The sequence below is a fragment of the Hemitrygon akajei genome, chromosome 17 (genome assembly GCF_048418815.1).
Source record: "Hemitrygon akajei chromosome 17, sHemAka1.3, whole genome shotgun sequence".
NCBI classification, from domain to species: domain Eukaryota; kingdom Metazoa; phylum Chordata; class Chondrichthyes; order Myliobatiformes; family Dasyatidae; genus Hemitrygon; species Hemitrygon akajei.
The window spans coordinates 76,862,119-76,886,793 of record NC_133140.1 but is presented as its reverse complement, the minus strand read 5'-3'; the positions used below and the strand labels follow the sequence as shown (position 1 = coordinate 76,886,793).

General features: G+C 42.4%; 1 protein-coding gene across 1 annotated transcript in view; it reads left to right on the top strand.

Moving 5' to 3' along the window:
* Window positions 1-24,675, top strand: part of vat1l (vesicle amine transport 1-like) — a 185,282-nt gene that overhangs the window by 17,012 nt on the left and 143,595 nt on the right. Inside the window, exons 2-3 of the mRNA XM_073070404.1 lie at window positions 4,185-4,314; window positions 7,091-7,306. Coding sequence (XP_072926505.1) covers window positions 4,185-4,314; window positions 7,091-7,306 — 346 coding nt within the window. The remainder of the gene's footprint in view (window positions 1-4,184; window positions 4,315-7,090; window positions 7,307-24,675) is intronic.

Sequence of the window (24,675 nt, the reverse complement as noted above, 5' to 3'; positions counted from 1 at the left end):
AATCGGATCAAAATGTACAGGCTTAATTTGTTCTTCATTTCAAAGCTGTACGTCCTGTTCTCTCTTTAGTAATTCCATTATAAGTTCCACTACTATATTCAGTTCGGACATGATCTATGTAAATTTGATGTGATATGATTTTATTTTCCTTTCTAACCATGCTGCACTGGGTATAATCCCAGAAAACAGATTTAATTGGAAACATTCAATTTTTTGATTTATTTAGTATAGTAACAGGCCCTTCTGGACGAATGAAGCCGCCCTGCCCAAATAAACCCAAATTCACCTACTAACTGGTATGTCTTTGGAAGGTGGGAGGGAAGCCACGTGTTATAGCAAGAAGGTCAAACTCCTTCCAGACAGTTGTGGAACTGAACCCTGGGTGGCTGGCACTTTAAGAACATTGCGTTAACCACTAGTTAGCTGTACCAGCCTCTGCTTGCCACACTTTGACCAGTGTGAATAATTTGAATATATATTAATGTCTTGTAAATATCCTCATTACTTCAGATACATTTAATTTTAAATGTCTTCGAATTTAAAAGCATGAAAGCAAAGGTTTTACCCAAGGAGTCTATCTTTAGGTGCATTATTCTGTACACAACTGGAAAGCAAATTAATTGGTTGATGTCATTGTCCCCCAAATAATTTTAAAGATTAAAGATTGTCTTCATTTGTCACATGTACATTGGAATATACATTCACTGGCCACTTTATTAGAATAGAATGGCCACTGAGTGTAAGTTCATGGCTTTCTGCTGCTGTAGTCCATCCCCTTCAAGGTTCAATGTGTTGTGCATTCAGAGATGCATGTCTGCACACTACTGCTGTAGTGCATGATTATTTGAATTACTTTTGCATTCCTGTCAGCTTGCACCAGTCTGGCCATTCTCCGCTGACCTCTTTCATTAATAAGACGTTTTTGCTTACAGAACTACTGCTCATTGGATGTTTTTTTGTTTTTTGCACTATTCTCTATAACATATATGTCAAACTCAAGGCCCGCGGGCCAAATCCGGCCCGCGGTGGAATTATCTTTGGCCCGCGAGATAATATCTAATTACTATTAAAGCTGGCCCCAGTAATCGAAGCGCCTATGGCGTATGATATGGCTAATGCTGAGTTTATTCAGGTACCAGGTTTTCAGGGTTTTTAGTGTTTATTCGGCAGTCTTGCTCGGCAGTCTTCTTCATAAGAAACGGAATTTGTAAAATGAAACACTTTGTAGTTGTAGCAGAGACTGAGACACATGAGAGCAGGCTGAAAAAACGGAGGCAACGAAAGCTGCGTTCGCACGCGTCCGACTGATCCGGCGCGCATGAAGCTGCATTTTGCTCAATCCGGCCCGTGACCTAAAATGAGTTTGACACCCCTGCTCTATAAACTCTAGAGACCTTTGTGCATGAAAATCTCAGGAGATCATCAATTTCTGAGATACTTAACCAGTATCACAATTATTCTACAGTCAATGTCACTTAGATCACATTTCTTCCATATTCTGATGTTTAGTCTGAACAACAACTGAGCCTCGTGGCCATATCTGCTTGCTTTTCTACATAATTTGCTGGGACATGATTGGCTGATTAGATATTTGCATTAACGAGCTGGTGAGCACAGTACAGTGAAATGGAATGTTTGCGTTAATGACCAACACAGTCTAAGGATGTACTGGGGGGGGAGCCTGCAAGAGTTGCCACATTTCCAGCGCCATTACATACAAATGCCCGCAACTTGCTAGTCCTAAACCCGTGTGCCTTTGGAATGTGGGAGGAAACTGGAGCATTCAGAGGAAGCCCACATAGTCATGGGAAGAATGTAGAAAACCCCTTATTGACATTGGAAGGAGTTGAATCCTGCTCGCTGGTATTGTAATAGTATTACACTAGCTGCTAAACCATTAATCTTTAATCTGTTCTGATATTTTGTTGGAGTAAGGGATTAGATATATACAATCACGAGGGGCATAGATATAGTGAATGCATTCATTCTTTTTGTCAGGGTTGAGGAATCAAGAACTGGAGGGCATAGGTTTAAAATGAGAACAGAAAGATTTAAGAGAAACATTAAAAAATGGGGCATCATTTGAAAAATATATATTTGAGGAATGAGCTGCCACAGGAAGAGGTTGATGTAGGGTGCAAACATGACTTGTAAAAGACAGATGCATGGATAGGAAAGGGTTTGGAAGGTTATGGGCCAAATGCTGGCAAGTGGGATTTGATTGGGCATTTTGGTTGGCATAGACTAGAAGGGCTGAAAGGCATGTTTCTATCCTGTAGGACTCTGTGACTTTCAACAGTGAGACCTAGGGGTGCAAGTACATAGTTCCCTGAAAGTGGTGACGCAGGGAGACAGGGCAGTAGAGAAGGGCTATTGTATATTTGCTTTTGTCAGCTGAGGCATTGAGTGTAGAAGACACTCAGTATTCAAGCTGTGGTTTTACTAAGGACCCGTACAATTGCAGTGAGGCATCATGCTTCTGTCCTTGATTGCACACATTATGACGGCCAGTGTATCATTTGTCACCTAACCAGTTATTGGACCTGCATGCTTACTTTTATTGACTGGTACACAAGGTCATCCAGATCTGGCTGCACCTCCTCCTTTCACAACCCTCATCATTCAGATAGTAATCACTTCCTGGTTTTTCATGAAGCTCCACTGCCCTTTTGGTAGATATAGAACAGTACGGTACAATACAGGCTCTTTAGCCAACAATGTAACCTATTCTAAGATCAATCTAACCCTTCCCTCCCATATAGCCTTCCATTTGTCTAACATCTATGAGCCTATTTAAGAGTTTCTTAAATGATTCTAATGTACTTACCTCTACCATCACCCTTGGCATGGCGTTCCATGTACTCACCACTCTCTGTGTAAATAACACCTCTGACATCCCTCCTATACTTTCCTCCAGTCACCTCTAAATTATGCCTCCTTGTGTTAGCCATTCACACCCTGGGAAAACGTCTCTGGCTGTCCATTCAATCTATGTCTTTTATCATCTTGTATACTTCTATCAAGTCACCTCTCATTTTCATTTCCTCCAAAGAGAAAAGCCCTAGCTCGCTCTATCTATCTTCATAAGACGTTCCCTCTAAATCTCCAAATCTTCCACATCTTTCCTATACTGAGGCATCCAAAAACTGAACACAATATTTATTCCAAATGTGGTCTAACTTGGGTTTTGGAGAGCTGCAATGTTACCTCATGGCTTTGTGTAAAGAGATTTGCCTTGATATCATTCCTGAGCTACCTGGCTCTAATCCCAAGGTTTGAGCACCAAGGGAATTTCACTATAACCATCAATCATCAGGCCCTTGAATCAGCGTGGAAAACTTCACTTACCTCAGCACTGAACTGATTCCACAACCTACAGATTCCCTTTCAAGGACTCTGCAACATGTTCTCAGCATTATGCCTTTATTATTATTAATACAATTTGTTTTGCATTTGTACAGTTTGTCTTCTTTTGCATATTTGCTGTTTGTCAGTCTGTGTGTAGTTTTTCATTGATTCTATTGTATTTCTTCTACAGTGAACGTCTACAAGAAAATAAATCTCAGGGTAGTATAGGGCAGTCCTAAATTCACTTTGAGAGCTATCAAATCCCCTGATCATCTTCAATACCTAGATTAGATCACATCTTAATATCACTTATTTAAGGGAAACACAAGCCTAGCCTATTCAAGCTTCCTGTGTAATTGCAATCTTAGTGCCAGCATCTTTCTAAGGTGGCTTCTCGAAGATCAATACATCCTCCCTTGAAATGGTATAGCCAGGATTCCATACAACCTGCATAACAACCTGTTCAATCAGCTTGGATTCAGCTCCCTTGAGATAAAGTCGAACTTTCCATTAGCCTCTTAAATGGCTTTTGGTGCCTGCCCATTAGCTTCCAGTTATTCCTGCTTTATTCGGTTCATTTGCTCAGCACGCAACATTCAGAGAGTACTCTAATCTATCTTTCGATGCATTGAATTCCATTTGTCTGTATTCCCCAATCACCATCCTTCAATATCCATTTACAAGTTTCTACACATTCTACATTTTTACTAACACAGTGCTGTCAGAAAGCTTGGGTGAATGCCTGTCTATTGGTCCATCCAATTCCTTTTGAAACAACATGCCAATTTTAAAAGTTTCTGCATGCAAATCTAAATTGACAATTTATCTCTTTCCAGTGGCTTGAACTTCATTGACTTGATGGTTCGCCAAGGCAATATAGACAATCCACCAAAGACTCCTCTGGTTCCTGGCTTCGAATGCTCGGGCATCGTGGAGGGACTGGGAGATGGTGCAAAAGGTTTTGAGGTTGGTATAGTATTGTTGTCAATCAGTGTTGTATTTGTTGAAGTTTGGACCTGCCTTCTGAAATTCACAGATGTTCTTCTTTTTCTACATACATATATCTGACCAGCAATGATCATTTCATCTTTATAGAGTCGTAGACTACTACAGAACAGAAACAGGTCCTTCTGCCCATCTAGTTCATGCTAACCTGATCTCCTACCTCGTCCTAAGCACTAAATAGTTAGATTACATTGACTCTAAATTCAAAGTCAAATTTCAAAGTAAGTTTATTATCAAAGTATGTATATGTTATCATATACTACCTTCAGATTCATTTTCCTGCAGGCATTAACAGGGGAAAAAAGAAATACAGAATTTACAAAAAAACTATACATAAACAGACAAAGACTGACAAGAAACCAATATGCAAAAAAGGCAAACTGTAAATAAAAAAAATATAATACTGAGAACATGAGGTGTTAAGATTTTCTGAAAATAAGTGTGCAAGTTGTACAATCAGTTCAGGGTGGGGTGATTGAAGTTATCCACGTTGGTTCAGGAGCCTGATGGTTGAAGGGTAGTAACTGTTCCTGAACCTGGTGGTGAGGGAACTAAGGCTTCTGTACCTCCTGCCTGATGGTTGTAGTGAGAAGAAGGCATGGGTTGGATGGCAGTGATCTTTGATGATGGATGCTGCTATCTTGTGGGAGTGTTCCTTGTAAATGGACTCAATCATGGGGAGGGTTTTGCCACTGCTGGAGTGAACTGCATCCACCACATTGCCTCAGTGTCAAAAATTGTGCTCCCTATTCAAAGTTCAAAGTACATTTATTATCAAAGTATGTATACTTTATACAGCCATGAGATTTGTCTTCTTACCGGCAGCCACAAACAAAGAACTCATTAAAAACAAAAGAAGACTATCAAACACACAGTGTGCTGAGAGAGGGGGATAAACAAATCATACAAACAATAAAACAAGTAAACAGCTTTCAGGACTGAAGTTCACAACACTTTGCATCACTGCAGCCGATCCAGAAATCCATTAGCTGCAGGCCACAGCCCCAGTCCAGCACAGAGACGAGCATACCCCATTGTGGTAAACTATGTAAACCTGTCTGGACACCCCCCCCCCCCCCCCCGCACCGCTGACTGCTCCTGTGGCTCCTGCCACAGACCCCTGTATAAAGGCGATTGGGGGCACTGCTCCTCCCTCAGTCTCGACATGGTCGTGGTCCCTTTTTCGCTGTTAATAAAAGCCTATCGTTCACTTCCAGTCTCCGAGAGTTATTGATGGTGCATCACCCATGAAGCAGTGAGCCGAAGCATATCAAACCGTCCCTCACCTCCAACACGGACACCATGACCATCTCAGTCTGGCCTGGCACTTAAATCATCCTAACCAAAATGAGAACAGAATCTGGACAGGGGCGAGAGTGGGGCAGTCTCTGATCTTTTGATATCTCTGCTCTCGTGTGATTGTCAGCGGGCATGCTCCCTGATGTCCTGAGCATTACCACCATCAGAGAGGAGGTACAGGAGCTTGAAGACCCACACTCAGTGTTTCAGAAACAGTTTCTTCCCCTCTGCCTTCAGATTTCTGAATGGTCTGTGAACCTATGAACACCACCTCACTATTCCTCCTCTGGTTTTTTTGCACCACTGATTCATTTTCATAATTTAGAGAAATTTTATGGTGCTGGAGCTTGGCAACTTGTTGCAAGCTGCTCACCGCAAACCTACTCACTACCTCTATTACAATCATTCTGCAGTTTTAGATCTAATTTCTAAAACAACAAATTTCACATTGTCTAAGTCAGTGATAATAAATCTGACTGCGTATCTTTCAACTTACATTTCCAATCACAGTTTGTTTGATCATTATCCCTCTGCTTTTATGTGAGCTTGCTGTGATCAGGTTGATTGCAACATTTCCTACTTTACAACAATTGTTAGATTCATTATAGATTCCTAGGGTTATACAGGAAAGAAACAGACCCTTTAGTCAGCTCATCCACGTGAACCTAGATTCCTACTTGTTCTCATCCCACTTGCCTGCAATTGGTCCTCTCCCTCTAAACCTTTCCTATTTTTGTACCTGCTTGAATGTCTTTTAAATGTTACTATGGTACCCATCTCTTCTCCTCTGGCATTCTACATACACCATACATCCTCTGTGTGTGAAATATGCCCCTCAGATCACTTTGGAGGTTCTGTCTGAAAAGCTGCTGTATCGATTGAGTGCTTTTGTGTTGTTTTTCCCAGACTGGAAATAGCTAATATAAGGGGAGGCTTAACTTTAAGTTGATTGGAGAAAAGTATAGGGGGGGGGGGGGGGGCAGTCCGAGGTAGGTTTTTTTTCACACAGTAGGTGGTAGGTATATAGGATACTCTACTGGGGGTGGTGATAGAGACAGATCCATTCGGAACGTTTAAGTGACTCTTAGCTAGGCAGATGGATGAAAGAAAACTGGAAGGCTATGTAGGAGGGGAGATTGATCTCCCAGATTGTTAGATTGATCTTGGAGTATGTTAAAGGGTCAGCACTCCATTGTGGGCTGAAGGGCCTGTACTGTGCTGCATTGTTCTATGTTCAATGTTTAAATATAATATCATTGCCATTTCTAATGCTCATTCAGGGTAGGACTTTGCATCAATTGGAGTCAGTGGAAACAAAAGGCAAAGTTTTGGGGAGTTAATGTAAACAGAAGAAAATGTGACCACACTTATGCTCCAGTTACAGGGGAACAAAGGTCTCGTGGGCTCTCCTGCTTGCTAACTCTTTTCGCTGTTTCAGATCGGAGACAGGGTCATGGCCTTCGTCAACTACGGTGCCTGGGGAGAGGTGGTCTGCACTCCGGTAGAGTTTGTCTACAAGATCCCGGATGACATGGGGTTTGCCGAGGCAGCAGCCTTCCCCATGAACTTTGTGACTGCCTACATGATGTTGTTTGAGGTGGCGAACCTTCGGCAAGGAATGTCGGTTCTGGTGCACTCAGCTGGTGGAGGAGTGGTAATTATTACCCATTTTGTTTTCAGAGCTCTTCACTGATTTGTGCTGCCATTTGATCCCTCGCTGTGTGTGGTTCTGACCTTGCTGAATGATGTAAAATAGCACCAATCAATACAAATTTCCATTTGCAAATATCACCTCTGTTGGTCCAAATGTTGTGAATATCAAGAGGGGAATGTGTTAAGTGTTTTGCAACTTCAGAACGTGAAACAAATTCAAAGGAAGAGACGGAAGCCTGAAAATGGGAGCCTAATTTCAGGTTTACTTTAAGTGAGGCGTGATGGTGTATATAATTAACGTATTTTTACATATACTCCATAATTGATTACTTAAATGAATAGGAATGCTTAATCAAGCAATATATATGTGAGATTACTCAAATATTGTTGAAATATAAAATACACAACAGAACATATCAGGGATCTGAACGTTTCGAGACCAGAAATCAAAACTGATTGCTTTGTGCTACAAGGATATCTTCACATCTTGTTTCCAGTGTAATGGACCAACCTTGCCCATGCTGACTGCTCCACTCATCAACGCCAATCTCATTTAGGTCAGCATATTTCTATTTCAAGTGCTGTCTAAATGCTTCTTCAATGTGTGGGAGTATCTGCCTCCACTAACTCCCCAGGCTGTGTGTCCACATGCCCACCACTCCCTGTGGCAAGAAATTCTCCCCGAGTCAGTGACCCGAAGCATGGTAGGGTGTTGAGCAATGCATTGTGTTTGATCTCTGAAAATGGTTTCCATGGAGGTACATAATTATCAGTGCTGGTGGCTGTGTGAGAGGCAATGTGTATCAGGATATAACCCTCTCACCCACTCCTCCTCCATGTTTATTTGTGCTGCTTTTATGATGGATTGAAAATATGCCTAGCAAATGTTGAAAGGCATTGATAATGTAGACATGGAGAGGATGCTTCCAATAGTGGAAGAAACTAGGACCAGAAGACACAGCCTCAGAATAGAACAGGGGTTCCCAACCTTGATTAATGGTAGGGGTACTTGACATAAAAAAGGTTGGGAAACCTTGGAATAGAAAGAAATCTTTAGAACAGAGATGAGTCATCGTCATCTTCACGTGCCATTCTCTGCCAGAGCCTCGGCGACCACTTTCTTCCACTGCGATCTGTCGGCGGTCAAACCTCTTGCCTCTCTGGCGGTGAGGCTGGTCCACTTCTTGATGTTGTCGATCCAGGTTGTCCTCTGTCTGCCTCGGGAGTGGCTTCACGGGAGATGAGTAGGAATTTCTTTAACCAGAGAGTGGTAAATCGGTGGAATTCATTGCCACAGATAGCTGTGGAGACCAAATCATTGAGGATATTTAAACGGAAGTTGATAGGTTCTTGATTAGTGGGGGTGTCAAAGGTTACGGGGAGAAGGCAGGAGATTGGGTTTGAGAGGGATAATAAATCAGCCATGATGGAATGGTGGAGCAGACTCAATGGGCTGAATGGGCTAATTCTGCTCCTGTGCCTTATGATCTAAAACTGTGTGCGATGTAAATCACTAATGAGTTCCCTGAGTGTATGGAATGCTACTGGGAGCGAGAAAGTATGGGGATTTACTTAACGTTAATTCCAATGGTGCAGGATTTCAAGAATAATGGAGTGATTGGGAAAATTGGAATCGCACTCCTTAGAGCAGAGAAGCTTGATGACTCATTAAACAAACATATTTAAAACAGTAAGAGTATTTATTCTCAATGGCTATGATATTAGGTACATCCTGTACCTGGTAAAGTGGACACTGAGTGTATGTTCGTGGTCTTCTGCTGCTGTAGCCCATCCACTTCAATGTTCATCATGTTGCGTGTTCAGGAATACTCTTCTTCACGTCACTGCTGTAACACGTGGGTATTTCAGCTACACTCGGCTTTCTGTCAGCTTGAAACAGTCTGGCCATTCTCCTCTGACCTCTTATCAACAGGTGTTTTTGCCCACAGAACTGCTGCGCATTGGATGTTTTTTTGCTTTTTGCACTATTCTCTGTAAACTTGAGAGACTGTTCTGTGTGAAAATCCCAGAAGATTAGTAGCTTCTGAAATACTCAAACCACCCCGTCTGGCACCAATAGTCATTCCACGGTTAGAGTTACTTGGATCACGTTTCTTCCCCATTCTGTTTGGTGTGAACAGCAACTGAACCTCTTCACCATGCTTTTATGCATCGAGTTGCTGCCACATAATTGGCTGAATAGACATTTGCATTAATGTACAGGTGCACCTAATAAAGATTCTACCAATGGAGATGTAATGCTTCCCTCTGCTAGCCTACAGGTCACCCTTGGGCAAGGTTTAGCCCACCAGCCGATCAGGGTCACGTGAAGCCATGGGAACAGATGTTAGATGGTTGTATGAGCAGTGGGTGCAGATCACAAGTCCTGGTTATGTGACCACTGACAACCAGGCAGACAATCTTTGAAGAGTGCTGATAATGGCTGGGGTCACCCGTCTTGTAAAGACACTGCCCAGAAGGTGGCAATGGCATACCACTTCTGTAGAAAAATTTCCCAAGAACAAGCATGGTCATGGAAAGATCATGATCACCCACATCATGTGACACGATAAAATAGGGCATAGTCAGCATGGCTTCCTCAAGGGAAAACCTCGCTTGACAAATCTGATGGAATTTTTTCAAGAAATAACAAATGGGATAGACAAAGGAGAAACGGTTGATGTTGTTTACTTGGATTTTCAAAAGGCCTATGACAAGTTGCTATATATGAGGCTGCTAAGCAAGCTACGAGCCCATGGTATTACAGGAAAGATTCTAGCACGGATAGAGCAGTGGCTGATTGGCCGGAGGCAAAGAGTGGGAAGAAAGGGAGCCTTTTCTGGTTGGTTGCTGGTGACTAGTGGTGTTCCACAGGGGTTTGTGTTGGGACAATTTTTTTATATGTTATATGTCAATGATTTGGATGAAGGAATTGATGGCTTCTTTTGCAAAGTTTGCAGACGATATGAAAATAGGTAGTGGGGCAGGTAGCTTTGAGGCACCAGGGAGTCTACGAAAGGACTTAGACAGATTAGGAGAATGGATAACGAAGTGCCAGATGGAATACAGTGTTGAGAAGTGTATGGTCATGAACTTTGATAGAAGAAATGAAAGGGTTGACTATTTTCTAAATGCAGAGAAAACACAAAAATCTGAGTGGCAAGGGGGTTTGGGAAACCTCGTGCAGGATTTGCTTAAGGTTAATTTGCAGGTTGAGTCTGTGGTGAGGAAGGCAAATGTAATGTTATCACTCATTTCAAAATGACTAGAATTTAAAAGCATGGATATAATGTTGAAAGTTTAGAAAGCACTGGTGAGGCTGCACTTGGAGTATTGTGAGTAGTTTTGGGCCCCTTATCTTAGAAATGATGTGCTGAAACTGGAGAGGGTTCAAAGGAGATTCACAGAAATTATTCCAGGATTGAATGGCTTGTCATATGAAGAGTGTTTCACAGCTCTGGCCCTGTATTCACTGGAATTTCAAAGAATGAGGGGTGACCTCATTGAAACCTATTGAATGGTGAAAAGCCTTGATAGAATGGATGTGGAGAGGATATTTCATTTGGTGGGAGTACCTTAGACCAGAGGACACAGCCTCAAAAATAGAATGGCATCCAAGGAGGAATGTCTTTACCCAGAGAGTGGAGAATCTGTGGAATTTGTTGCCACAGGCAGCTGTGGAGCCCAAGTCTTTATGCATATTTGAGGCAGAGAGTGATAGATTCTTGATTGGTTAGGGCACAGGGGGAAGAAAGGAGATTAGAGCTGCCAAGAAAAATAGATCAGCCATGATGAAATGGTGGAGCAGACTCTATGGGTCAAATGACTGAATTCTGTTCCTATATCATATGGTCTTACAGACTTGTGGATGCGGCATGTAACGATGACGATGATGAGTACGTTGTGGTCTGTATAGAGTAGTGGAATCAGATTTAATATCAAAAGGGAAATGGAAAAATAATTGAACAAACGATACTTGAAAATACTGCGCGAAAGAGGAGGCCTTGTGGGACCGATTTGACAACTCTTTCGAAGATCCAGTAGAGGTAGGATGGGTTGAATGATTTCTGAAACCGTAAGAATCTTTTGCTCGGAAGTGCATCTGCAGGCAAGTGCAGAACGTTGAACTTTGGCTTAAATTATGCCACAAACAAGTCAATAGAGTTCAAGCTAGCTGAATCTCGGAGGCACAGTGCACAGCACTTTGTACTCTATGCTGGACCAAGCTGAAGTGAAATACCATGCAGATCTTTCATTCCTCAAACTGTGTACTTAAAAATATGCGGCACAAAAGGTTTGAATTTAAATTGGTAAGCTGGTTTATTATGGTCACATTACCAAGTTACAATGAAAACCTTTGTTTTTGCTTGCGACACATACAGACCATTATAACAACGTATTGAATAGTGGAAAGTAGTATTACAGTTATGGGGGAAAGTGCAGTGCAGGCAGCCAATGAGGTGCAAGTCTTATATGAGATGGACTGTAATGTTAAGAGTTCGTCATATTGTACCAAGGGACATAATTTAATATACTGTTCTCCTGTCACTGGCTCCAAAGCTCAAACTAGAACAGACTGTTTAAATGTCTCGATCTTTCCTCACTGCTGGCTTTGAAGCTCCAAACTGAACTCTGGCGGGGTTTGATATTAGTTTCTGGGCAGCTGTCATCCACAATTAGTCAAGTAACAGCTGCAGATGGAAATAATAATTGATAAAAGGAATGGAAATATCCTATAGAATTACTAGAGTCTTCCACTGTGTGAGTGACATGTGAAAGGTGTCTTATTCTGTGTTTGATCCTGCCCATTGGTCGTGGATATAAAAAAGGGAGTGACAATAGTGTAGCGATTAGTGAAACGCCTTATAATGCCAGATGTAAGATCCAGTTTCAGTTCCTGCTACTGTGTGTAAGGGCTTTGTATGTTCTCTCCGTTAACGTGTTGATTTCTGCCGGATGCTCGGACTTTGGTCCCACAGTCCAAAGACATGCGGGTTAAAGTTAGTAAGTTGTGGGTATGCATTGGAAGGGTGGGGTCACTTGCAGGCTGTCCCAGCATATCTCAAACTATGTTGGTTAATGATATATTTCACCCTGTTTCAATGTACAATGTACATGTACAATGTAAAGCAGATCATCAAATATCTTAAGACTGCCATTGTGAGGCTGATGTCCAGTACTGAAATTATATCAGCTGGAAAAGGTAACAATACATGAAATGAAGAACTCTCTTCATCAACCCACAAATACAGGAGATTGTGCAGATGCTGAAAATCCAGAGTAACACAGGTAAAATGCTGGAGGAACTCAGCAGGTCGGGCAGCATCTGTGGAGGTGAATAAACAGTCGATGTTTCAGGCTGAAATCCTACATCGAGACTGACCCTTCATCAACCCATATCCCTTTTGGTTTTCTATTTAATATTAATGTGGCCGACTCTTCTCAGGAATGTCAACTTTTTGGTTGAGTATCCATTCCTGTTCCCGTCTTGGCCTGTGCATTATCCTGTGTAACAGTTAAAACTCTTCTGATTCACTTGGGTCCTCTGGGAAGGGAATCAACCCTGTCTGATCTGTTTTGTAACTCCGCTTACACTCAAGAATCATCAATAAACTGCTCACTGAAATGCCCCAGCAACCCACTCAATGTCAAGCAATGTTAAGCTTTGTCAGCAACGCCCACACTCTGAGAATGAATAAGCATTTGTTTTCAGAATCACTGGCATACAGGTGTGTCATGAAATCGGTTGTTCTGCAGCAGCAGTGCAGTGAAATGCATAAAAAATTCTATAAGTTATAATAAGAAATATGAAATATACAGTATATACAAATTAAATTGAATAATTGGTGCTAAAAGAGAATAAAATAGTGAGGTAGTGTTCATAAGTTCATCGTCCATTCATAAATCTGATGGTAGAGGGAAAAAGTTCAAAGTAAAGATTATTATCAGAATACAAACGTGTCACCACATGCGACCCTGGACATACATGGCACATCTATAGAATAGTAACTATAACAGGATCAATGAAAGATCAGGTAGAGCATAGGAAACAACAAACTGTGCAAATGCAAATATAAGTAAATGGCAATAAATAACGGGGGCACGAAAGTGAGATCAGTGGTTGTTGGATCATCTCATTAGATGAGTGTAGCATTCCCTTTTGTTCAAGAGCCTGATGGATGAGCAGTAGTAACTGTTCTTGAACCTGGTGATGTGAGTCCTGAGGCACTTGTTTCTTCTGCCTGATGGCAGCAGTGAGAAGAGAGCATGGCCTGGGTGGTGAGGATCTTTGATGATGGATGCAGCCTTCCTACAACAGCGTTTCACGTAGCTGTGCTCAATGGTTGGGAGGGTTTGACCCGTGATGTACTGGGCTGAATCCACTACCTTTTGTAGGGTTTTTCTTTCAAAGCCATTGGTGTTTCCATACCAGGCCATGAGGTAGCTAGTCAATACAGCCTCCACTACACATCTATAGAAGTTTGTCAAAGTTTTAGATGCCATTCATCCATTCATGGAAAAAGCTGTTCCTAAAATGCTGAGTGTGTGTTTTCAGGCTCCTGTGCCTCCTCTCTGATGAAAGCTTTGATAGCCTTACTCACTGTTCATTTTGCCCATGATCTTGGTGTCATCTGCAAACTTGCTCAATCAGTTTACCGTATTGTTATCCGAATCATTAATATAGATGATAAAGAATAATGGACCCAGCACACCACATGGGGGTGTCCTGGGTGAGGGCATGTCTAGGGTGATGGGGGTCCTTAATGAATGGATGCCTCCTTTTTGAGGCATTGCCTTTTGAAGATGTCCATTATGGAGCTGGCAGTTTACAACCCTCTATGTCTTTTTTTGATCCTGTGCAGTGGCCCCTATGCAATACCACATGGTGATGCTCTCCAGTTAGAATGCTCTCCGCCGTGCATCTGTAGAAATTTGTTAGAGTCTTTGGTGACATACGAATGCTCTTCAAACTTCTAGTGAAATACAACTGCTGGCGTCTCTTCTTTGAAATTGCAACAAAATATATGACAGAATAAAGTCTCTTTATAGCCAGGCATTGACTTATTTATTTATTTGTGGGAGGGTTTTGAGTAAGAGGCAGACACTTAACTACCTGCTGACTGCATAGGAGGATCTCATGCAGGGTTATGGAATTGTCCGTGGTTGACTTTGCTTTGTCTCCGTCATTGAAATGATCTACAACTTTCAATAGATACTGTAAGAAGATGACTTCTCAGTTTCATTCAAGGTATTAGACATGATAGGTTCTGTTTAATTAATCTTGTAGAGTTTTTCGAGGAGGCTGCCAGTAAAGTTGATGAAGGAAAGGCAGTGAACGTTGTCTACATGGACTTTAGCAAAGTCTCTGATAAGGTCTCACATGGGAGGCTGGTCCAGAAGGTTCAGTTGCTTGACATTTAGGATGAGCTAGTAAATTGGATTCAACCGGCTAAGTGGGAGAAGCCAGAGCGTGGTCGTAAACACTTGCTTCGCTGACTGCAGTCCTGTGACTAGTGGAGTGCTGCAGTGTTCTGCGCTGGGTCCATTATTGTTTATCATTTATACAATGATTTGGATAATAATGTGGTAAACTGGATGAGCAAATTTGCAGATGACACCAGGATTGCGGGCATAATGGACAATGGGGAGTCTATCAAAGATTTCAGTAGGATCTGGCTCGGCTGAAAAATGATGTAATTTAATGCAGATAAGTGTGAGGAATTGCACTTTGGGAGAACAAGCCAGTGTAGGATTTACACAGTGAATGGTAGGGCACTGAGGAATGCTTAAGAACATAGAGATCTGCAAAATTCAGAACATAGAGATCCATAATTCCTTGGAAGTGACATCACATTGATTACAATATTTAATAGATATTTGGATAAGCACATAGAAGGAGGTCTATGATCCACAAAGGTCGATAGGAATAGGCAGAATAATAGTTCAGCATGAACTAGATGGGTGAATGGCCTGTTCCTGTGCAGTAGTTCTTTCTGATTTTGACTCTGCCACTGGTGAGGCCACAATTGGAATATTCTGTTCAATTTTAGTCACTGTGCTGCAGGAAAAATGTCATTAAGCTGAAAAGAGTGCAGAAGAAATTTATGAGAATGTCAAAGTCAAAGTGGAGTTTATTGTCATTTGCACAAGTAGTTGTATGCACAGATGCAATGAAAATCTTCTTGGCAGCAGCATCACAGCACGAGGATCACATAGAGGCATTCACAAATAGAACATACGAGGGGTGATTGGTAAGTTCGTGGCCTAAGGTAGAAGGAGTCAATTTTAGAAACCCTAGTTTATTTTTCAACATAGTCCCCTCCTACATTTACACACTTAGTCCAGTGGTCGTGGAGCATATGAATCTTGGACCTCCAGAAAGTGTCCACAGCAGAGGTGATTGATAAGTTCATGGCCTAAGGTAGAAGGAGATGAGTTACACAGCTCTCGTTACATGCACATGCAGTTCAACTCTTAGAGTGATTATACAGAAAATTTGAAGTTAATAACATCTGCTTCTACCTTAGGCCACGAACTTATCAATCACCACTGCTGTGGACAGTTTCTGGAGGTCCAAGATCCGTATGCTCCAGGACCGCTGGACTAAGTGTGTAAATGTAGGAGGGGACTATGTTGAAAAATAAACGTGCTAGGTTTTCTAAAATTGACTCCTTCTACCCTAGGCCACGAACTTATCAATCACCCCTCATAAATAATACAGTACCTTAATTATACCTGATTTTTATAAGAAAAAGCACAATTAGAACAATAAGGCCATTTTAGTGCAAAGTGCTCAAAGCGGTCACTGTGTTGCTAAACTGCACTGTTTAGGTTTTTGCCAGCTGGTTCGTGAACCAAATGGCTAGAGGAAAGTAGCTGTCCTTGAACCTGGTGAGGTGGGACTTCAGGCTTCTGTACCTCCTGGCCGGGTAGTAGCTGTGAAAAGATGTCATGGCCTGGATGGTGGGGATCTTTGTTGATGGATGTTGCCTTCTGGAGTCAGAGCCTCCTCTAGATGGCCAGGAGGGATGTGTCTGTGATAAACTGGTCAGTGTATACAACTCGCAGCAAATTCTTCTGTAACCTTTGTATTTGAATGTCTGTACCAGGCCATAATGCAACCAGTCAAGATATTGTCAACAGTGAAGCTTGTTATAGTGTTCAATGATAAGGCAAGTCTCCTTAATGTCCTAAGAAAATAAAGGCACGGGTATGCTTTTCTTTTGATTGTCTCTGTGTGCTGTGTCCTGGACAGATCATAAAATATTTCAACGCCCCAGAATTTAAAGCTGTTTATCCTCTCTAGCGTCTTTGGAATCTCCTGTGACTTGAGGGCATACGTTTCGGGTGAGAGGGAAGAGATTTAATAAGAATCTGAGAGGAAAATGTTTCCACACACTGGGTTGGTTATTGGAGAAACTGTGGAATCCATTGCCACAGACGGCTGTGGTGGCTAAGTCATTGGGTATATTTAAAGTGGAAGTTGATAGGTTCTTGATTAGTAAGGGCATCAAAGATTACAAGCCAGGAGAATGGGGTTGAGAGGGATCAGTCATAAGGGAATGGTGGAGCAGACTTGTTGGGATGGCCAAGTGGTTAAGGCTTTGGGCTAGTGATCTGAAGGTTGTTCGGGCCTCAGCTGAAGCAGCGTGTGTGTCCTTGAGCGAGGCACTTAACCACACACTGCTCCTGCACGTTTTTTATCCCAGTGGCGGCGGTTGGAGCAGTATGGACAAGACAAGATGAGAATGAGTGGCCCAATTGTGCTCCTATATCTTATGGTCCTAAAGGTACATTCACAACATTTAAAAGACACCTGGGCAGGTACGTGGATAAGAGTTGCTTATGGGTCTAACGCACAACTTGATTGGTATCTTATGGATAGGGGAATCAAGGGATATGGGGACAAGGCAGGAACCGGGTATTGATAGTAGGTGATCAGCCATGATCTCAAAATGGCGGTGCAGGCTCGAAGGGCCGAATGGTCTACTTCTGTACCTATTGTCTATTGACTAGTTGGGCCTGCTTCTGTGCTCTATGACTCAACATGGTATGAGAACCCTGTTACTGTGTGGAAGAATTGTTTGACACAGCACTAGAAGGATGCATATATCTTGCCAAGCTGCTCGCTTGAAGGAAGACCAAAGCACAAAGCTCCAGCACAAGCCTGCAGCCTGGTTTGCTGAGATCTTTTGCATGATTGGCAACTTCTGCAATTGAAAGGACAGCCTTCCATCTCCTCCTCAGATTGTATTGCAGTCAAAGGCATGATCCTTTGAAATCGTTTGTTCACTCTGGGACTTTTAAGTCATCTAGAGCCTTTCAAAAACCCTCAGTGAATTTGAAGCTGTCAAACCTGTTAGCTGGATAGATGATGCCTTACTTGGCAATGACATAAAATGAAGATATAATAGCTAATTGTAATACTTCTCTGCAAAATCATGAATTGTTCATGTGCAAAATTTAAATTACCTTAGTGTTGTATATGGTATGTAGGCTTTGATAATAAATGTACATTCAACTTTGAACTTGGTTCCCATCAGACAGTGCTGCTGAAAGGCTTTTTGAACCACTGTAGCTACCCGGGCTGAGAATTGTTTGCAACCCACACTGTAGGTCAAAAATGAGCAACAGTGTGTGGGAAAGGATCACAGAAACTGCAGTAAGGGGAAGGGAACAAGCATGGGAAGGGAGGTAACCATCCAGCCTCTCTGAATCAGTGAGTGATTCTGCTCAGATGCCACATTGTTGTTGGCTGGAGATGGGGAGAGGTGGCTCACATAAGTGTTCCATTTCCACCCAGATGAAGATGCCAGCAGCAGCCAGCAAATCCGTCCAGCCGGTTTCGCAAATGAAACATAGAAACATAGAAAACCTACAGCGCAATACAGGCCCCTTGGCCCACAAAGCTGTGCCAAACATGTCCTTACCTGAGAAATTACCTAGGGTTACCCATAGCCCTCTATTTTTCTGAGCTCCATGTACCTGTCCAGGAGTCTCTTAAAAGACCCTATTGTATCCTAACCCTAGCTGGCAGCCCATTCCACACACTCACCACTCTCTGTGTAAAAAAAAAACAAACAAAACAAAACAACTTACCACTGACGTCTCCTCTGTACCTACTTCCAAGCACCTTAAAACTGTGCCTTCTCGTGCTAACCATTCCAGCCTTGGGAAAAAGCCTCTGACTATCCACACGATCAATGCCTCTCATCACCTTACACACAATGCTCCTTCATATTTATAGGGTGCGCATAAGTCAGGGGTTTGTAACCTGGGGAGGACTTGTGAAGGTGAAGGTGCTTTCAGAGTGCATAAGACCATAAGACATAGGAGCAGAATTAGGCCATTCAGCCCATCGAGTCTGCTGCACCATTTCATCATGGCTGATCCATTTCCCTCTCAGCACCATTCCTCTGCCTTCGCCCCATAACTTTGATGCCGCACATAACACTTCAGTACAACTGAGTGGTTTCTGGGCCACTTCAGAGGACAATTATGAGTCAATGATAATACCATGGATCTGGGGTCACGGGTGGGTCAGAGTGGATAAACATTTCCTTCCTTAAGGATGTCAGTAAACAAGATGGGATTTTCCTACAATTGCTATTGGTTTTGGTTTGTTATTGTCACATTTACCAAGATACAGTGAAAGGTTTGCCTCATACTGATCAAATCATTACACAATGCATTGAGGTAGAACAAAACAAAGCATAACAGTGCCGGATAAAATGTAAAACCTCAGAAACAGTGCAGTGCAGGTAGACAATGAAGTGAGAGGTCATTGCAAAGTAGATTGTGAGGTCAAAAGTCCATCTAATGCACAAGAAGTCCATTCAAAATCTACTCGTTTTTGATCCAATATATAACAAAATCCTGATGAACGGCCTGAAATGTTGACATTTAATCTTCCCCATAGACACTGTCTGACCTGCTGACTTCCTCCAGCATTTTGTGTGTGTTGCTCTGGATTTCCTGCACCTGCAGAATCTCTTGAGTACATTTATTTAAGTGAATTTCAATCTTACAGCTGCCATGAAGGAGCTTCAGGCCTCTTACTGAGGTCAAGATGGCAGAAGATCATGTGACCATGTGGAAAGCTAGTCATGGAGTTATACTACATGGAAATAGGCTCTTTGGCCAACTCATCCTTTTTTGCTGACAGAGGTGCCTTTCTGAAGTGGTCTCATTTGCTTGCGTTCGGCCCATACACCTCGAAACCTTCCCTGTCGATGCACTTCAGAGGCCAATTATGAGTCACACACTGTCTAATTGCCTTTTAAATATTGTAATTATACCCAAGTGGCAAACCACTTCTGTAGAAAACTTTGCTCAAACCCTGATTGCCCACGTCATACGGCACGGCACATGACAATGATGAAGATACTCGCCTCGACCACATCCTTTGGCAGTTCATTCCATGTACACACTACGTTCTGTGAAAGGTAATCACAGATGTAAATTGGGATCCTGGTAGCTTGATTGGCCAGCGGAGCTGCCTGACCCATTCATGCCTGAACTTAGGCAAAAGGGTTTTGTGGGTGATTTGTGTCTAACATAGCCGAGCACTTTGCCTGACCACCACATACTGGAATAGCAGCAGAAATTTGACCTTTGTATTGATCTGCTAGAGGATCAAAATTTATTCTGCAGTGCTAAATCTGACTGAATGGAAGTACACTGAGCTTGGGGGTTGTGGGTTTAAACCCCTCTCCAGAAAATGAAACCAATGCTTTCTCACTTGTGTAGGAGTTGTCTGCAGAAGCAGATGTTCAACTATAGCTCCATCTGTCCTGTAAGATCAATGTAAAAGACTCCAGATCCTTTTGAAGAATTTCTCCAGTATTTATCTCCCAACTAGCAATATGGTGGTGTTAATTCATGTCAATGGCAGAGTCAGTACAATCTACAGTGTACCCACAGTCACTGGAGTTAAATTTTGAAGAATTACAAGCAACCATACAGCACAGTACGGCAGGACACCACAATAGCATAGCGGTTTGTGCAATGCTTTAACGCGTTGGTGATCACCAATTTGGCTTCGATTCCCACTGCTCTCTATATGGAGTTTGTATGTACTTCCTATGATTGTGTGGGTTACCTCTGGGTGCACAGGTATCCTTCCACATTTGAAAAGACATACAGGTTAGCGTTACTAAGTTGGGGGCATGTTGGTGGCACTGGAAGCGTGGCGACACTTGCGGGTTGCCCCCAGCACGTCCTTAGATCGTGTTGGATGCTGACGCAAGCAAGGATATTCAGTGCAAGTTTCAATGTACATGTGACAAATAAAGCTAATCTTTAAGCTTAAAGTATTTTGTAGACCATAAGATATAGGAGCAGAATTAGGCCATTTGGCCCATTGAGTCTGTTCAGCCATTTCATCATGACTGATCTTACTTTTTCTCAGCCCCAGTTTCCTGCTTTCTCCCTGTATCCCTTCATGCCCTGACCTGTCAAGGGTCTATCAACCTCTGCCTTAAACATGTATAAAGACTTGGCCTCCACAGCCGCCTGTGGCAAAGAATTCCACAGATTCACCACCCTCTGGCTAAAGAAATTCCTCCTCATCTCTGTTCTAAGTGGACACCCCTCTATTCTGAGGCTGTGTTCTCTGGTCTTAGACACTCTCATCATAGAAAATAATCCTCTCCACATCCACTCAATCAAGGCCTTTAACCATTCAATAGGGTTCAATTTGGTGTCCCCTCATTCTTCTGAATTCAAGTGAATACAGGCCCAGAGCCATCAAACACTCTTCATTTAACAAGCCATATCATTTTTGTGAAACTCCTTTGAACCCTCTCCAGTTTCAGCACATCCTTTCTAAGATAAGGGGCCCAAATCTGCTCACAATACTCCGAGTGAGGCCTGACCAGTGCTTTATGAAGTCTCAACATTAGACCCTTGCAGGGACCTGCAGTGGGCAATTAATTGTTCCTGTGCCATATGTCCTATCCAGTACTTGTGGCTTTCTGTGTGAGCCCACAGTATTTAGTTTGTCAGTAATGCTTACTGTGCCGATCAACTAATGAAAAAAATCACTTTAATGTTGCTGCATCACACAAGCTATGACGTAGAAGGAGACTATTCAGCCAGACCTAGGATAGTTGACAAAGAGCCACACAGCTTGATCTGATTGTCCCAACAGATGCTGTTGTCCTCCAGGTTACACTTCAGTGCAATTGACCAGGGATGAACTTTGGAGCAAGAAACCGGTCTAGACTGTTCCCTACAACAGTGGCCAAGCTTCATAAGTATCCAGCTGTCAGTTAAGCACTTCAGGATCTTCTGAAAATGATTTTATAGCTGCTACAGAAATGCTAGGTTTGCTGATATTGTGGGAATTTTCCGTGCATCATTTGGCTGCCTTAATTCCTACAATTTAAGACCCAGATTTTCAAAATTCTTATATAAATTCCTTAATGCACTAATGTTCATGCATAAACATGTGCAACTTCAATGTGTAATAAAAAATGCTGGAAATACTCAGCAGGTCAGGCGCAGTGGAAAGAGAAACAGAAGCTCAAAGTTTGAAGTAAATTTATTATCAAAGTACATAGAGTACTGTATATGTCACCATATACAACCCTGAGATTCATTTTCTTGCAGGTATACTCAATAAACCATCAATAGAATAATAACCATAATAACATCAATAAAAAACTGCTCCAGTTTGGGTGTTCACCCAGTGTGCCAAAGACAACAAACCGCAAATACAAAAGAAGTAATAATAATAATAAATAAATAAGCAATAAATATCAAGAACGTGAGATGAAGGGACCTTGAAAGTAAATCCATAGGTTGTGGGAACATTTCAATGTTGGGGCAAGTGAGGTTGAGTGAAGTTATCCCCTTTGGCTCAAGAGCCTGTTGGCTCAGGGGTAATAACTGTTCCTGAACCTGGTGGTGTGAGTCTTTCTTCCTGATGTGAGAAGAGAGCATAACCTGGGTGGTGTGGGCACTGATGATGGATGCTGATTTCCACTGACTACCTTTTGTATAGATGTGCTCAATGGTGAATTGCCCATGATGGACTGGACCATATTCACTACTTTCAGTTCAAGAGGTTTAGTGTTTCAAACCAGGCAGTGATGCAGCCAGTCAGTATACCCTCCACCATAATTCTATCAAAGTTTGAGATGTCATGCTGAATCTCTGCAATCCTCCTAATGAAATAGAGGCACTGCCATGATTTCTGCTTAAGTCCACCAGGACAGGTCCTCTGAAATGGTAACACCGAGGAATTTAAAGTTGCTGACCCTCTCCACCTCTGATTCAGAGGTCCAATGAGGCCTCTGGTTTCCTTCTCCTGAAGTCAATAATATGTTAGAGTTAAAACTTCAAGTTGAAGGCCTGGGAGATGGAGAAGATAAAGTCGGTTTGGAGGTGCAGAGCATGCATTGGGGAACAGTGGACAAGACAAAGGAGGTATGGCAGAGGCCGGGGGTTACCGTGGTGATAAATTGTTGATGAAACCATCTGGTGAATGAGGTCAGTCAGGGAGAGAGAATACAAAGTGACAAACAAAAGCTGTGAGCTACAGAGCTGTAGGCAATGTCTAGGACAGGGCCTGGTGCTGGTTTCTCGACCCAAACTGCGGACAACTCATTCTTCCTCTGCAGATGCTGCTCAACCCGAGTACGAACAAGAGAAAATCTGCAGTTGCTGGAAATCGCAAAATCACAACACACAGAAAATGCTGGAGGAACTCAGCAAGTCAGGCAGCATCTGTGGAAAAAAGTACAGTTGAGACCCAAGGGTCTCGGCCTGAAACGTCGACTGTGCTTTGTTCCCGTAGATGCTGCCTGGCCTGCTGAGTTCCTCTAACAGCCTGTTTGTTGGTTTAGATTCCAATATCTGCCATCTCTTTTGTCTCCCAGTTAAGTTAGTTGAGATTCTGATAGATGACCTGGAGTACAGCCACTCAGTTCTGTTACAAGCACGGATTTCAGTTGCTGAATTGGAAAGCAGGTCAGGGAGCAGCTGTTGAGAGAGAAACTGAAAATTGTTTCTGTTTCTGACTTTCGAGAAGCAGAACTTTCTCAAAATGGACGTTTGTGAAAGAGAAGTCTTTTGAACAGAAGAATCATGGGTAAAGTCCTCCCCACCATTGAGCACAGCTACAGAGAGTGCTGCGGCAGGAAAGCAGCATCCATCGTCAAGGAATCCCGCCACCCAGGCCGTGCTGTCTTCTCTCTGCTGCCATTGGGAAGAAGGTACCGGAGCCTTAGGACTCACACCACCAGGTTCAGGAACAGTTATGACCTCTCAACCATCAGGCTTTTGAACCAGAGAGGAAAACTTTACTCAACTTCACTCGCCCTAACACTGAACTGTTCCCATATCTATGGACCCACATTCATGTACTTGATATTTATTGCTTATTATTTATTTTTCTTTGATGTTTTTCACAGTTTATTGTCTTTTGCACGTTGGTTGGTTGTCATTTGGGTGTGGTATTTCATTGATACTATTGTGTTTCTTGGATTTACTGTGTATGCCCACAAGAAGATGAATCTCAGAGTTGTATATGGTGACATATACTGCATGTACTTTGATAATAAATTTACTTTGGACTTTGTATTTTGTATGAAGCTGCAGTGAATCAAACAATACTCCCAAGTGGAAAAAAAAGTCTGGTTTTGCTGGAAACTTCAATAAAAGAGAAAAAAAAAGCTGGGTGCAGTCAGCAGGTCAGCTAGCATCTGTGAGAAGTGACGTAAAGGTGAAAAAGTACAGTCCTGATGAATGATTTCAGCCCAAAATGTTGACTGTACTCTTTTACATAGACGCTGCCTGACTGGCTGAGTTCCTCCAGCATTTTGCATGTGCTGCTCAAGCGTCTACATCTCTTGTGGTTAAGAGACGCAGGGGTGATGTTTCAGGAAATCCATCTTTCCTTTGTGGGTTTTCAAGTTGCACAGCAGGGTAAGACTATAGGCTTTCACTAAAGGAGAGGTACAAGGAAATCCAATAAAGAGTTCGTAGAGGAAGAGAAACCACCGGACCCAGAGTGTTGGGAGAAGGTGGATCCTAGTCCCTGAGGATGAACAGTATAGATACATTTGAACAGACATCTATTAAGTGTTTGAAGAAGTAATGAAGTATGTGATAGACACATACAGTACTGTGCAAAAGTCATAGACACATATATAGCTACAGTACCTCAGACTTTTGCATAGTATTGCTGTAATTTTTATGTATTACACTGTACTGCTGCTGCAGAGAGGAAACGAAAAACAAATTTCATGACATATGGAAGTGATGATAAACCTGATTCTGATATGGCTCTCTATTGTGGACTGAGAGTGGGAAGGGAGCAGGGAGAGAATCATGGTTGGGAAAAGGGGAAGGGAGAGGGGACGG